The following is a 16,707-nucleotide window of genomic DNA, read 5'->3' as shown; positions in this document are numbered from 1 at the left end:
AGAGTCCAATTTTTCTTTTGGCTGAAGCTACAGGATATTGAGATATTAGCCAAGTGTCTGCTCATTAAAAAAAAAATCAGTAGTGTCACCAGGCAATGGAACCCTTACCCTAACAGATAAACCAATAAGTTAGTGTTGGCTATATTAGAACCTCCACTGGAAGAGGAAAACAAGTGGATAACCATAAATACAAACAGTGTATCCGTCTTCCCAGGAAGAGGACAAGGTGTGGTACTGACATTTTTCCTGATGCCCACAACATGGAAAATATGTAGCAGTACATGTATCTATCAGCTCTGAGAGGGATGTTGGAAAGGCATCCCATGAGATGCTGCGCCCTGATTACTGTAAGGACGCTGACAATGCTATGTGAGTATGGGCCACCTATGATTTCTTTCCTGCTCAAGTTTAAAGCACCTTCATCAACATCTATAGACCAGCAATTTTTGAACATCTTAGTTTATCTTTTGGGGAATTTTGACCATTCCAAAATAAATATGACCCCTATTCACAAGAAGGTGGTTTAGAAGGTAATCCTTATGAGTGCAGTGTTCTGTTTTAGCGTCTCACTTCTGTACACTTAACACTCACAAAGAGCCCCACACTTCCACACTGGACTTTGTAGTAGTTGCTCTACTCTGGGGAGTTTAATCCCCACAGAAGGCTAATGGAAAGTCAGTACTCCTTCAGTTCCCCATAGCCTCTGTCCCAGCACTCCCATCGTCTGCATCCTTCACTGTGGGACAGCAGGCTGGTCTGCCACTCCTTGGCACGGGCCTCCAGGAAGAGGGTGTTGTGGGATTTGGCTGAAGAGTGGTGTGATCGCCCTGTGCTTCACTGTTGCCAAGGGCTTTGTTAAGGTCACATGACAGGCCAGGCTGGTTCTTCTTGTGGCTCATGTACACTAGCAGAACTGTCCTTTATGCTGCTTGGATTTCTAAGCCTTTCTTTTCAAGAAAATACAGGTCCAGTCTCTTCAGTTTTTTCCACAGCAGGATGGTAGCATCAGTTCTGGTCCATTTCTGTAGGCTCTCCAACCTCAGTACTTCTTGCAGCCTCAGAAGTGGCAGGGATGGCCGTGTGTGTGTGTGTGTGTGTGTGTGTGTGTGTGTGTGTGTGTGTGTGTGTGTGTGTGTGTGTGATTAGCCTAGAACTCACTTAAAAGAACGAACTGGCTGGCCAGGAAGCTGGGGGGAGGGGGTACTTTTTTTCCTCCCCAGTACTATGATTGTGAGCAAATGCCACAAAGCGTCGGTGATAGTATAGTTTCATAGCTCAGTCTCCCAGTCATGAGACATCACCTTCCATTTCTACCAACAGTAAGGTAAGCAGGAGCAGTGCTTTGAAGATCAGGTGAGAGTTTAGCCCCACTTTGAACTATTTTGAAAAAATACAGACTGAAGAGTTTCAGAAATTCTGATTTATTTTTCCCTGTAGGAAACTACTCGTCATGTTCATCTTTCCTTTAAAACAGGGCCTTCTATTTTGTGGGGTCCTTTTCAGAAACAGTTTTAACCAAATCTGATCTTTCCTGGGCATAGACCGGCTTGCACATAGAAAAATAAATCTATTAACTTCGCATAGCCCTAGCTAATCATGGAAGTGTTTCAAGGCAAAAATAAAGTGAATTTTACTATTTTTCCTTGATAGAATAATGCACTTAAAATGAGGGAAAAAACGTTTACAACTTAACACTAAGATTTAAACAAATCTGATGCTGTTTGTTTTGATACAGAGACTGAAAAAACAAAACAAAAGACACGTGGCCTTCAAAAGTAAATAAAAACAGGCCCTGGCAATGAACATTCATTCGAGGTTAAATATGTATTTGACACACAGAGGATATGTATTTCAAGGGGAGTTCGCATGCTGGACCCCTGAAATCTAAGATCTTTACTAATAATGTCACTGCTGAGACGCCGTCGCACCTTAAAGAAGGAAGTCCCACGTCCTGCTGCATTTGAAACTCCTTTAGGAAGGCAGGGTTGATCCTGGCGTCCCTACTGATGTTATGTTTTATGCGCAGAAATTGGTTAGGCTTATTCCTGCACTCCGTTAGCAGGATGCGGAAAGCACGTGCATTGTAACTGAGGTAGCCAAGGGCACAGGAACATGCTGCTCGAACCTGAAACACGAAGAAATTCCTTACCGTTTTTCCTAATATTTTATTACGACAAAATATAACTGACAGGAAATTTTGCTATTTTGCCATTTTAAATCGCACAATTCACCAGAGCTAAATATATCCATATACACTTTTTGAACATTATTTTGAATACAAATCTCAGGATATGTCTTGAATTTTCAGTACGTGTTTGGACTGAGGGTGTCATAGGTAGCATATGTGGAATTTCTCTATGTCGCATAGGGTTGTCACAATTTTATGAGGAGAAAATTGTGGGCTCTGAAGGCTCAGAGATTAGTGATGGGGAGTGAGGCAAAGAGTTCAGGAGCCAGAGGTTGTGGCTAACTGGAGGAGACAGTGTCTTCTACACCAAGCAAGGCGTTTCTACATCTGAACTCAAAATAGTTTCAATAGCAAGGACAAAACCTAAGCAAGCCCAACCCAGACCACACTACAGCACATAATCCTACCCATAGCCACAGAGCCATTGGCAATGTTAGCTGATTGGATGGGGAGAAACAGCTTCCTCTTAAAGAGTAAGCCCTGGTAAGTCAGCCACACTCCAGTGGAAAACAAATCATTCTGGATATTTGGAGCAGGACTGAAAAGTGTATCAATGTGGGAGTGGGGATAGGTAAAGACAAAGTTGGAAAGTAGAAGAAGGGTGAATATGGTGAAAACAATTGGTATGATATTCTCAAAAAAGTCTTATAAAATTATCTAGCCCATAGCTCCAGTTAGCTCCATTGAACCCTAGTTTGGATCCCAGCACCCACAGTCAGCAGCTTACAACCACCTGGAACTTCAAGTGCAGGGGATCCAACCCCCTCTTCTGGCCTCCATAGGGATCTACATGAACATACCTACACAGACACATACACACATTATTAAAAATAAAATAAATCATAAGAAATTTCTAGGGTTGGGGATTTAGCTCAGTGGTAGAGCACTTGCCTAGCAAGCACAAGGCCCTGGGTTCGGTCCCCAGCTCCGGAAAAAAAAAAGGAAAAAGAAATTTCTATAATCTGGGCATGTGGAGCACATCTTTAATCCTAACATTAGGGAGGCAGAAGAAAGTGATCTTTGAGTTTGAGGCCAGCAAGGTCTACAAAGTGAATTCCAGGACAGGCAGGGCTGTTATACAGAGAAATCCTGTCTTGAAAAACCAAATTCTTCTTTCCTCTTCCTCCTCCTCCTCCTCCTCCTCCTCCTCCTCCTTTCCTCCTCCTCTTCCTCCTCCTCCTCTTCCTCCTCCTCCTCTTCTTCCTCCTCCTTCTTCTTTTCTTCTTCTTCTTTTCTTCTTCTCTCCTTTTTTCTCCTTCTTTTTTCCTCCTCCTCCTCTTCTCCTCCTCCTTTCCTCCTCCTCCTTTCTTCCTCCTCCTCCTCTTCTCCTCCTCCTCTCTTCCTCCTCCTTTCCTCCTCCTCCTTTCCTCCTCTTCTCCTCCTCCTCTTCTCCTCCTCCTCTCTTCCTCCTCTTTTCCTCCTCCTCCTTCCCTCCTCCTCCTCCTCTTCTCCTCCTCCTTCCCTCCTCCTCCTTTCTTCCTCCTCCTCCTCTTCTCCTCCTCCTCTCTTCCTCCTCCTTTCCTCCTCCTCCTTTCCTCCTCTTCTCCTCCTCCTCTTCTCCTCCTCCTCTTTTCCTCCTCCTCCTTCCCTCCTCCTCCTCCTTTCCTCCTCCTCCTTTCCTCCTCCTCCTCCTTTCCTCCTCCTTTCCTCCTCCTCCTCCTTTCCTCCTCCTCTCCTCCTTCTCCTCCTCTTCTCCTCCTTTCCTCCTGCTTTCCTCCTCCTCCTCCTTTCCTCCTCCTCTTTTCCTCCTCCTCCTCCCCTTCCTCTTCCTCCTCCTCCTTCTTCATTTATCATTATCATTAACTTCTGTAAACATGAGTATCAGATATGGATGTAAACAGATGTCAGTGACCAGGTAGGAGCATGATAGCTCATGACTGCCAGGTCACTCATCCCATATCCAGGTCACATCCTTTGCCCCAATTTTTAAAGAATACTGTTAATTGCCCACGGTTTATAGTCGTTGCTCACAATTATTTATGACTTCATTTTGAATTACTTAAGAATATTAAAAAATAAAAATGAAAAGGCTCAGCATTGATTAAGTAACAAATTCTTACATGATACTTCCTAACATTTTAGTTATAAATGTGTTTCATCTCAGTGTATTTACTTATACACTGAGTATTTAAAATTTAAGCTATACAAAGCACTGGGTATCATTATGACACTTTCTTACATCCATGTCACCATTTGTTCTTAAAATATGGTGCCCTTCACAAATGTACATGTCATTCTTTCACAGGGCATATTCTAAATCTCTGTGTAACCCCGATTGGTTACACAAGTAGGAGGAATCCTCCTGTCTTGGCATCCTGAGTGCTGAGATTACTGACATGATCTCTGACATGAAGTTTTAAAGGTTCAATCTTGATTTTAGAATTAAAATAGCCCATTTCACAGTGTTGTTGTTGTTGTTGTTGTTGTTTTAGGTCAGATTAATTTGAATAGGTAATAGATTCCAAACATTCTTAAAAACATTTTAATAAGCATGATATCAGAGAGTATCTTCTTTTTAAACTTACACTGCTTTTTGCTATGAGGCGATTGTTTATAAAGCTGTGTAAATCTTTGCCCAGAGATGTTCTACATATTTCCCACCAATGTTAATCATCAATTTTCCTTTTCCATGTTGACCTTCTGTAAGTTTTCAAAGGAGTGTGTGTGTGTGTGTCCCTCCCCCTAGAGACCAGAAAAGGGCCATTGGATCCCCTGAAACTAGAGTTACAGGCAGTCGTGATCCAGCATCTGATACAGGTGCTGGGAGCCAAACTAGTGTCTTCTGCAACAGCAGTTCATGCTCTTGAACCATCTCTCCAGCCCTGTAGTTGAAAATGTTTAATTATAGTTGTTTTACACTGCTCTTGTAAAATTCTACTTAAATGTTGGAGTTAGAATCAGAATTGTAGATGCCAGATATGACTAATACTATATTTGAGTTCTTATGAATTACATAATATCTCAAGAAAAACGGTCATCTCGTGTGGGAGAAGCACCGGTTACTGTTTGCAGCGCATTCCATTAATAGCCTTTTCTTGTCACCTCTTCTCTCTCTGAGTACAGATGGTAGAAGAGCCGCTGGACGGTCCCCAGTGTGAGAAAAGCATCTGGGATCCCCGATCTTGTATGAGCCAGGCTAGCTATTAGATTACCTAGAGTTAAAACAAAGAAAAGCTCTTATCTAAAACTAATAACTGATAAGGTGCTTTTTGTTCATTTCATTGTAAAAGATTTGAGCTCCAAAACCAAAATGAAGAAGAAAAAAATATGCATATGAATATAGAATAATGATTCCCTGTAGTTGATTGCTCTTCTGTGAAGGTACTAAGACTTACACAGGTATATTATATAAGAATGAGAAAATTTTAAGACTGAAAGCTTTCTGTCTTACAATACTTCAAAATATATTCACTTTTTTGATTATTAAGATTGTTTTTATTTATTTTATGTATATAAGTGTTTTTCTTGAATCTACAGACTGTGAACTGCATCTATTTCTTGAGACACGATGGTCAGTGCATAATTGAATTCTCAGTTAGTAGTCTAAAAGTCATTAAAACTTTGAAAGAATCATTAGAGAAGCAAAAAGGCCATGTTGAGAGTTACTGTATTCCTGCTCAGTGAGCAGAGCGGATGCCCACTGCTCCATGCAGATACTTCAGTGTTTTCAGGTAGCATAATTTAAAACTATGATAGAGGGAGTCAAGCATATTTTAATATTGTTGAGATTCCAGTCTGAAATATTTTATTATCTTGGACACAAAGCTTGTTCTCCTTTGTGTAGATGTCATTAGATTTTTGTTGTTGTCATTTGTTTTGATTTTTTGTTTATTGTTTGCTTGTTTTTTAGATATTTCTTACCTGTCAGGGCAAGAGTAGGAGTGTGGGCTGAATACAGGCTGTCAGCTAAAATAGTAACACCTCTTGCAGACAAAGTAATATGATCCATGTCTATAATGACTTTAGCTAATACGATAATCTGAAAGAGAAAAACATACAATTGATGAACATCTGCTACTCAGACTTTCTTAATCATTTATGATTTAAGGGCATTTTTACTGGGTCATGAGAACATTTTGTGGACTCCAATAGAAGAGATGGAGAGGTAGAGAGCACAGACTACTCCAAATGGTCACAACAATGACTATGACAGGTCATATTATTCTTTCTACAATCCTTGCAACAGTTGTCCTTGAATTACAAGAGAAGTATTTAATGAGACTGAGGTTAGAAAAACTCTGAAGAGAAGTATAAGACACTAAGGAACCTAAATGTTCAGGGTGCAAGAAACCTTGCAATCAGCTCACAGTCTGCAAATAGACTTGTTTTCAACCCAGCTATGTTTCTCTACATAGTTCTTTAAACATGATGTAATTAAAACATTTGCCTCCTGGGAAGGCAACCCTGCTGTATCACAGGATTGTTACAAACATCAGTTGTAACCTAAAAATTTCCATATAAAGAAATCCTAGGGACCAAATATAGATCTCTCCTGAGAGACACATCCAGAGCATGTCTAATACAAAGGTCAATGCTAGCATCAAACCACTGAACTGAGAATAGGACCCCCTTGGGGGGAATTAGAGGAAGTATTGAAGGAGTTAAAGGAGCTTGCAACCCCATAAAAACAACAATGCCAACCAACCAGAGCTTCCAGGGACTAAACCACTACTGAAAGACTATACACGGACTGACCCAGGGCTCCAACTGCATAGGTAGCAGAGAATAGCCTTGTTGGGGCACCAGTGGAAGGGGAAGCCCTTGGTCCTGCCAAGGTTGGACCCCAGTGCAGGGGAATATGGGGGGACAGTAAGGGAGATGTATGGGAGGAATACCCGTATGGGGGAGTGGGATGGGAGGGGATGGGATGGGGGTTTATGGACAGGAAACCGGGAAGGGGAATAACATTTGAAATGTAAGTAATGAAATATATCTAATAAAAAATTAATTAATTAAAAAAAGAAATCCTAATAAGGGGCTTTTCAGGAGGTAGGCAGACTAATGTGCAAAGTACTGCATTTCATAAATAAATGTTTTCCTAGATACTTGCCAATATGAAATATTAGGATTGATCCATGTACCTGAAATGCTGCCATTGCCCTCTCTGTTTCAACTCTGGATTGAAGAAAAGGCTCAAAAATAGATAAGGTTATCATTCCAGTTTCCAATATTAAGTACTGTTGAAAACGATTATTGAAGGCAAAAAGGGTGAGTGCGTAACCTGCTCTCAAGCAGATTTCCTAGAAAAGGAGAAACATCAATCATTTTTATTTGCTTCACCACATGTTCCTCACTGGCTCTTGAGTTACTGCCTATTAAAAGGCATTTTAATGAAGAGAAATATGATACTATTAGGGGAAATTTTTAAAGAAAAATAATTGCCTAATATTAATCATCTTAGAAACTGTTCTCACTTCATCATAAAATATTTCAGAAGTCTCACTAGTATTGGATAAGAAGGGATGATTGGGAATGAAAAGGCATGAAATTAAGTTAAACGTTCAATTAATGACAGATTTTGGGTTCGCATCAAGCATAAAATTGCTGCTTGTCTTCCTTGGAGAATTTGATTATCATACCAGTACAAAATCATGACCTACGAAGAGACATTTTATGTGTTCTCTTAAATAATGCACTTGCATGCTGTCATGAGGAGCCCTTGGTCATAAATGACACTGTTGTTGTAGAGCCATCTCCCCCCCACCCCCCGCCCCCGAGGTGAGCGTGCAGAGGCTCTGCGAAAGTCCTACCTTATCTTTTGAGTGAAGAAGATAAAGGACATCAGAATATTCAAATCCCTCATTTTCTTGTAATTCTTTCTGTAGCGAATCATTCCCTAGGACAATGCATGCCAACGAAAAGGCCACTTCAACCTAAATATGTGGTTTTCAGAAATTATCTTCTATTCCCAGATTACCAAAGGGTACATTTCATTATGTAAAATATTTATACAGACTAGATTATAGAAATATGGTTATAAAGTGTTTTAAAGCAGTTATTGAGTACAGTCCTCTGACTACTATTTAAAGACTGACACAGCTTCTGCAGGACTGTTCCTCATAAATTTTAATGGCCAGGAAAAGTCCATTTCCTCTGTGTCCAGAGACAACCACACATTTCCGGGTGCCCAGGGTGGTGGCGAGGTTCTTATGGACAGTAGGGCATGTACAAAGATACAGTCCTAATTCAACGTAGTTGAATCCTTTCCACTTCTAAACACAATTTTTAAGTGTTTGCTGGTATGAGTTTAAAGGCTGTTTTAAGTTGCTAATGACCATGGAGCTGTCAATGTGTATAAGGGACTGCCTAAGAATTCAAGCAAAGTTTCATAAAAGTAGCATCAAGGCATAGTTGTTTCCTTCTAGTTGGAAGAGTCATTTAATTTACAGTTATCTTCCATTAGGAAGCTGAATCATGTACATTGCTGCACTTGACAGACAGCTTTGGAGAGGGCTATATTATGACTTTCTTGAGATTTCACCTTACACCAATCAGAATGGCTAAGATCAAAAACTCAGGTGACAACACATGTTGGTGAGGATGTGGAGAGGAACACTCCTCCACTGCTGGCAGGATTGCAAGCTGGAACAACCATTCTGGAAATCAGTCTGCAGGTTCCTCGAAAAATTAGAAATAGAACTACCTGAAGACCCAGCTATACCACTCTTCGGCGTATACCCAAAAGATGCCCCATCATGCCACAGGGGCACGTGTACCACTATGTTCATAGCAGCCTTATTCGTGATATCCAGAGGCTGAAAATAACCCAGGTGTCTCACAACAGAAGAATGGATACAGAAAATGTGGTTCATTTGCACAATGAAATACTACTCAGCTATTAAGAACAAGGGCATCATGAGTTTTGAAGTCAAATGGATGGAACTAGAAAGTATCCTGAGTGACGTAACTTGGACCCAAAAGGACATGCATGGGATGTACTCATTAATAAGTGGGTATTAGCTAAAAATAAATAAAAATAAAAAAGTACAGAGTACCCAGGATACAATCCAAAAAACTCAAGAAGGTTAACAAGCTGAAGGGCTCAAGTGAGGCTGCCTCAATCCCAGTTGGGTGGAAGAAGAAAGCAATCACAGGAGGAGGGAGGGAGGGAGGAATGTGAGTGGGAAAAGGGACAGGGAGGGGAAGAAGGGAACATGGCCAGGTATTGGGAAGGGGACAGGACTGAAGCCCTGAGGGTCAGCAGAAAGAATGGAAACTGGCAACCTCAGAAGGTAGGAGGTAAGGCCCTCTAGAATGTATCAGGGACCTGGGAGGTGAGAGACTCTCAGGACTCAAAGGGAGGGACCTTAGATAAAATATCCTATAGTGAGAGAAGGAACTTGTAGAGTTCACCTCCTGTAGTAAGATAGAGCATCATGTGGAGGCATGGGGTTGCCATCCCACAGTCAAAAACTCTGACCCAGAATTGTTCCTGTCTGAAAGAACTTCTGGCTCAAAAAATGGAGAAGAGCCTGAGGGAAAGGAGGTATAGTGACAGGCCCAGATTGGGACCCAGATCAAGGGGAAGATCCAAGGCCTGACACTATTACTGATGCTATGTTGTGCTTACAAACAGAAACCTAGCATGACTGCCTTCCAAAAGGCCTAACGAGCAGCTGAAAGAGTCAGATGCAGATATTGCCACCCAACCAATGGACAGAAGATGGTAACCCCTGTGGTAGAAGTAGGGAGAAGCTAGAAAAAGCTGAGGAGGGCGGCAACCCTATAGGAAGACCAGCAGTCTCAACTAACCTGGACCCGGATTGCTCAGACACTGAGCCACCAACTAGGAAGCATACACCAGCTAATACTAGCCACTCCCGCCCCCAGCACACATACAGCAGAGGACTGCCAGACCTTGACTCAGTAAGAGAAGCACCACCTAACCCTAAAGGAACTTGAGGCCCCAGGGAGTGAGGAGGTTTGATAGGGTGGGGGTAGAGGGTTGGGGGTTGGGGACATCCTTTTGGAAACGTGGGGATGGGGAGTGGGAGGAGGTATGGGAAATGAAAAAAAAAAAGAACAAAAGAAAGAAAAATTCATAACTCTTGTGAAATAATCTATCCACTGCAGAGTCTAATTTTCAGGAAAGTGACTGAAAATATTTAGGTTATCATTATAATTTAACAAGTTTAAAATTTTTTTTGAAAAAAAAAATGGTTAAAATGGAAGCTTTCCATGTGGAACTTCCATAGTCTTACAAAATATACTTTAAATGTTTATATAATTTTTATTTATAATTCAAACCAAAAGTGATTTGTAGCTATGCTTACCTTTATTTCCCACCGAACTACTACAACTAAATCATCCCTTTTGTATCCTGAAAAAGGGGGGCAAGTGACTTACAATATCTTTTCTTATAATGTGTCTATAAAAGGAAATATTGCAGGGGCTGGGGATTTAGCTCAGTGGTAGAGCGCTTGCCTAGGAAGCGCAAGGCCCTGGGTTCGGTCCCCAGCTCCGAAAAAAAGAACCAAAAAAAAAAAAATAAAAGGAAATATTGCTATTCATTAATGTTAATCTGTATTTTTCTATTTCTCATCATTTCTTGAAAGATCTGATAATATGATATATCTTTTGCAATATATCTATGAAAGGAAATATTTCTATTCACTATCACATTATTCTATATCTACTTCCCCATCACTAACAGAGCCCCTGGAAAATTATGAGAAAAAATGTATATTTTTTTAGACCATGTAGTAATTTGTTATAATCCACTGGCCTACAATCAGCCCATACTGTGCTGAGAAATAGTGCCATGCCACCCACTAACTGAGGAAGAAGAAAGCTATTCTGTGAATACACACTGAATGGCTAAGAAGTAGCTGAAGAATAAGTGTATAAGACTTTCATGTCATATTTGAAAAAATAATATTTACTACATTAATCTTCTCTCCTTAAAAATTTTAGATTTTGTTTCAAAAGTTAAGTTGTTATTCTTATAAACTTGCATATTCTAAGATACAAATTATTTGCATTTACTCTGTCAGAAACATTTAAAACCTTAATATATACCTTAATGTTAATTGAAGGGTGACTTCTTAGTAGCTGAATAAGCACTGGAAAGGCATTCTCCTCTACAACACATTGTTGACTCATGGGATTGCTCGTGTGGGCCACACCTGTAAGGCTCTCATAGGTCAATGAGGTCATGGTTTTGTTTCATATTGTAAGTTGTAGAGTCAAACTTAACTTGATTTTGGTTGATAAACTATCTTAAGGCAATATCGCTAGCAAATTTTAAGAACATGGTATATTGACACTATTTCAATACTCCTGCTTGAATTCTTTAAAGGGCAGAAGGAATAAGCATGGAAAAATCCATTATTAGAATTATAAATGGTTTATATTAGAGACACAGCACATACATTTGAAAAATGCTATGTTGCTAATGAATAACATCCTGCATTGTTTAGAAATACCATATCCTGTTAGTCAAGTTTATAGTTAATTTTTTCCATTAAAAATTTCTTAATCAGAATTGATTAATCACTAAGTTAAAATTTTTAGTTTTCTTAAACCGCATATGGTAAAAGGTGAACACGTTATCTTTGTAACATTCTATACTTTGAGTTACAACCTAATGTCAGGAGAAAAGTCAATCTCATTTTCGCCAATATGCATAAAAATTAATTTTGTTTTGCCAAGAAATGCCACTACATATATTGTAGGTTGATATACTTAAATATAGTATAAATATATTTATATGTACACTATATAAATATAGCAAGCTTATGTACTTAAATAAAAATTACAAATTTAGGCTTCTCTTAACATTGACAAAGAGCCAGCCACATATTGTTATTTGGAAAGTTTAAATTAACTAGGGGGAGTGGATTGAGCAGCAGCCATTTCATTTTTTTCTCCTTTATTCTCCTTCATACCCCCATATGAATACAGTGGTGTGGTGGATGATCAAGCAAAGGTGGATGGATAGATAGATAATATATTTATGATTTACTAAATTTGTTTGATCTGTGTCACTATGCCTATGTATGCTTATGCTTACGTGCCAGCTGAAATTACAGGCAGGTGTGAAGAATATTGATGCTAAAAACCAAACTAGGTCCTCTGGAAGAGCAATAAGCCGTCGTAACAACTGAGCCATCTCTTTACCCCCCCCCCCCCAATTATAAGAATATATATCATAGATTCCAACTATGAAAGACATTATTTTCTGGATTATTTATTTCGTATAGTAGTTAATGAAGTTCTACAGAGCAAGAAATAAAAATGGCGCTACTAACTTCAACATCTGGGTACTCTTGATAACACGGAGGAACAAGCATGCACAGAAACCTTCTTTTCTGTTGTGTGCAAGACATCTAAGACTCTACCCTGACTCATTATTGTCAGCAAAAAAAACCAGATTCTATTGGTAGATCAATCACCAAATATTCTGCAATTTTTTCATAGTCCCTAAAATGTCAGTTCTTTTGGTAACAAAGACCACTTTATATAAAAAATATTTATATAAATAAACAAGAATTGAAAAAACATAATTGAATGTGTACCTTAAGATATTTATGCCACTTGACCTTATCAACTTATCTTAGAATAAATGGTATTATATTCAATTTAAAATAGTCAATGCTTATTGTCTTCATTTTCTGTTTTACTCCGAATTCAAGAGCAGATATGAAATTCTTAAGCTCACCATTTTAACGAATCAAGGTCTTAGATAAACTATTTGTAAATCTTTGAGATCTCTCATAGTAGGAATAGTGATAAAGAAACAATTTCTACTTCTCTACCCAGTTATTTTATTTTTCTCATAGTATTCAAGAAGTTGAGATTGTATACAAACCGATACAAATGGAGCCCACTGCTCTGATGACGCTCAGGAGTGTGCCTTCTGCTATCTTACTAATCCTCAGCAGGCGAATCAGTGGTGCAATGCCGTTCCCTTCACATATTTGATACTGGTGCTTCCTACTGTCCTTACTTAGAGCTATGACTGCTTCACCTCCTGGTAACAAAAAGGAAGAGGTGAGTATGGACTTCAGTGTCAACTCCATCAGCAGTTAGGCAAAGGAAGGAACTTACCTACATACTGCATCTTAGCTGATGGCGACAAAAGCATGTTTATTATGAAGTTGTATCCAATCTGCTCTGCCATATACTTCTGTTGTTTCAGTGTTTGTCCTGCCAAGGCCCAAAGTGCTATGGCTCCTTGCTCCTTAACATCTATTTGAAAGGCCTATTTAAACAAAAACATGGTATTCATTCAGTGTAGGCATACTGAACGCATTACAGATATATATTTCATAAAATATGCATTCAGAATTCTTTGATTTCCCAATCTCCAAATACAACTCAAAACAAAATAAACCATCTAAACGATTAGAAGAGATATGATAAGATCCCTACCTTTAGAAGTTTTAGGAGGTCCTTAGTTAATTTTCTTTCCAGAAATGCCTTCTGGATTGAAGGATTGCGATTTGCCAGTGACTCCACAGCCATGGCACCTTTTACTTGGACACTGAGCTGCTTCCCTTTAAAAAGAGCTACCAGGGGAGGGATAGCCCCTTCCATTGCTATAGCATCCTGCACCTGCTTATTGTCCCGGCCAACCTCAGCGATTGTAGCTGAGGACACTGCCTTCAGCACATCTTCAAAAGAGCGAAGAGTAAGAACACAAGTCACTGAAAATGTAATTATACTACATTTCTAGATAGTCCACATATTACAAAATCAAATTTATAAGTTTAAAGAAAAATTTAGAAAACAACAATTTAAACAAACTGTCCAGGTTCGTCATTTAGATTGTCTTGCCCACCTTTTCCTATCTATAGACTTAATTGGCATATTTAGATAATTATAGACATACTCAATATGATTATACTACAAATGAATTATTTTCTGGATTCTTTTATGAACATAAATGTCACAAATGCCTTCTAAATATTGCATTAATGGTCATATCACATGGAAAATACATGTTGCTTCAAACTTTTCAGTGTTTTAAGTAATTCCAGGAAAATTTTTCTTAACATGGAGCTATTTATCAATACATTTTCCTTTAGCATAGACTCATGAGTATTACTGGATAATTCAACACATTTCAGTAAATCAATTTCTAAAAGGATCAGTACCATATTATTCTTTGTTAATCAGAACTCAGGCACATCAATTTGACTGTCTTCTTCAGGAAAATTTTATCATTAAAAATGAATACATAAAACTTGCTAACTGAATAGACAAAAATGGCATTTCATTTTATTTTGTTTTTACATTTTACAGAAAAGTGTAAGGATAACTGAGAGAACTTAAATACTTTACCTACACTTAGAAAATTAATATAAACACAGCCCCATGCACCCAAATCCCATAGGGGAGAGAGCTGGAGACTCAGAAGTGAGGACAATCCTGAGAACTCAGGGGAGACAACTACTTTCTGCTCACATTCCTGACCCAAGGGGAAATTGCCTAGTGCCATCTGTGCCCTTTGGGCACAGGGACCTAGAAGCAGTCAGGGGCAGGACTCTTTGGGTTTCTGCCTGTTCTGAGAGCTGAAAGCTAGTCACCAGGAGTGCCTCCACACCTGAGAACAGAGGTAAGACCAACTTTTCTGCTCCAAGCGACTTGCCTGGTAGCCTCAGGACACACAAAGTCAGAAGTCCCCTGGGACAGGACACTAACGGTTTCTGGCTGTGCCCAGAATGGAACTGAAACAATCCTACAGCTCCCTGCACCTAAGTCCCATGGAGGAGAGAGATGAACTCCCAGAAGTGTGGACAATCCAAAGACCTCAGGGGAGAACTCCACTTTTGACTTCTTCTGCTCACATTCCTGGTCCAAGAGGAACCTGCATAGTGCCTCTGGATACAGGAATATGGGAGCAGTCATTGGCAGGGACCTGCTGGTTTCTGCCTATGCCTGGAACTGAACTAAACAGGTCCCACAGCTCCCTGCACCCAAATCCCTTGGGGGAGAGAGCTGGACCCTCAGAAGTTTGGACAATACTGAGAACTCAGAGGAGACAATTACTTTCTGCCCACATTCCTGACCCAAGAGGAAATCACCCAGTGCCATCTGTGCCCTCTGGGCACAGGGACCTAGGAGCAGTCAGGGGAAGGACCATTGGTGTTTCTGCCTGCTCCTAGAGCTGAAATCCAATCACCAGGAGTGCCTCCACACCTGAGAGCAGAGGTAAGACCAACTCTTCTGAGCCACAACCGTCCTGGAGGCTTCAGGTCACACAAACCCAGGACGAGCTCTCTGTTCCCAGATCCAGCTGAAAGAAAACAGGTCTACAGGAGTGCTGACACATAGGCCTACAGGACTGTCAAGCCACTGTCAGAGACAGCAAGACAAGCTAACACCAGAGACAACCTTAGGGACAGAGGCAATCACAGGAACCTAAGCAACAGAAACCAATACTGCTTGGCATCATCAGAGCCCAGTTCTCCCACCAGAGTAAATACTGGATATCCAAAGACACCGGAAAAGCAAGATTTGGATTTAAAATCACATTTTGTGATGATGATGACTTAAGAAGGACATAACTAACTCCCTTAAAGAAATTCAGGACAACACAAGTAAACAAGTAGAAGGCCTTAAAGAAAAAATACAAAAATCCCTGGAAGAATTACAGGAAAACACAAAACAGGTAAAGGTATTGAGCAAAACCATTCGGGATTTTAAAATGGAAATAGAAACAATAAAGAAAGCACAAGGGGAGACAACCCTGGAGATGGAAAACCTAGGGAAGAGATCAGGAGTCATAGATGCAAGCATCACCAACAGAATACAAGAGATAGAACAGAGAATCTCAGGGGCAGAAGATACCATAGAAAACATCACACAACCATTAAAGATAAGGTAAAATGCAAAAAGCTTCTAGCCCAAAACATCCAGGGAATCGAAGACATAATAAGAAGATCAAACCTAAGGATAATAGGTATATATAGAGAGAGAAAACTCCCAACTTAAAAAGCCAGTAAATATCTTCAACAAAATTATAGAAGAAAACTTCCCTAAACTAAATAAAGGGATGCCCATGAACATACAAGAAACTTACAGAACTCCGAATAGATTGAACCAGAAAAGAAATTCCTTCTGTCACCTAATAGCCAAAACACCAAATGCACAAACCAAAGAAAGAATATTAAAAGGGAAAAGGGTAAAGTAACCTATAAAGGCAGACCTATCAGAATTACACCAGATTTCTTACCAGAGACTATGAAAGCCAGAAGATCCTAGGACGATGTCATACAGACTATAAGAGAACACAAATGTCAGCCCAGGCTACTATATCCAGCAAAACTTTCAATTAACATAGACGGAGGAACCAAGATCTTCCATGACAAAATCAAATTTACAAAATATCTCTCTAAAAATCCAGCCCTACACAGGATAATACATGGAAAACTCCAAAATGAGGAAGGAAACTACACTCTTGAAAAATCAAGAAAGTAAACACCTTGCAAGAAAACAAAAGAAGAGAGCCACACAAACATAATTCCACCTTTAACTACAAAAATAACAGGAAGCAACAATCACTATTCCTTAAT

At 39.7% G+C, this 16,707-nt stretch overlaps 1 protein-coding gene across 8 annotated transcripts in view; it reads right to left on the bottom strand.

The window, feature by feature from the left end:
- The window catches only part of Ankar (ankyrin and armadillo repeat containing), a 76,453-nt gene that overhangs the window by 3,629 nt on the left and 56,117 nt on the right, over nt 1–16,707 (bottom strand). For 6 of the 8 annotated variants that reach the window (XM_087567269.1, XM_087567270.1, NM_001431344.1 and 3 more), the window contains 9 exon segments: nt 13,562–13,803; nt 13,238–13,391; nt 12,999–13,160; nt 11,207–11,313; nt 7,939–8,061; nt 7,270–7,428; nt 6,050–6,167; nt 5,231–5,340; nt 1,929–2,125 (listed from right to left, as the gene is read on the bottom strand). In XM_087567269.1, coding sequence (XP_087423395.1) covers nt 1,929–2,125; nt 5,231–5,340; nt 6,050–6,167; nt 7,270–7,428; nt 7,939–8,061; nt 11,207–11,313; nt 12,999–13,160; nt 13,238–13,391; nt 13,562–13,803 — 1,372 coding nt within the window. 8 annotated transcript variants of the gene reach the window in all.

The sequence above is a fragment of the Rattus norvegicus genome, chromosome 9 (assembly GCF_021556685.1).
Source record: "Rattus norvegicus strain SHRSP/BbbUtx chromosome 9, alternate assembly SHRSP_T2T, whole genome shotgun sequence".
NCBI lineage: Eukaryota > Metazoa > Chordata > Mammalia > Rodentia > Muridae > Rattus > Rattus norvegicus.
This window is presented reverse-complemented; position numbering and strand designations above follow the sequence as displayed.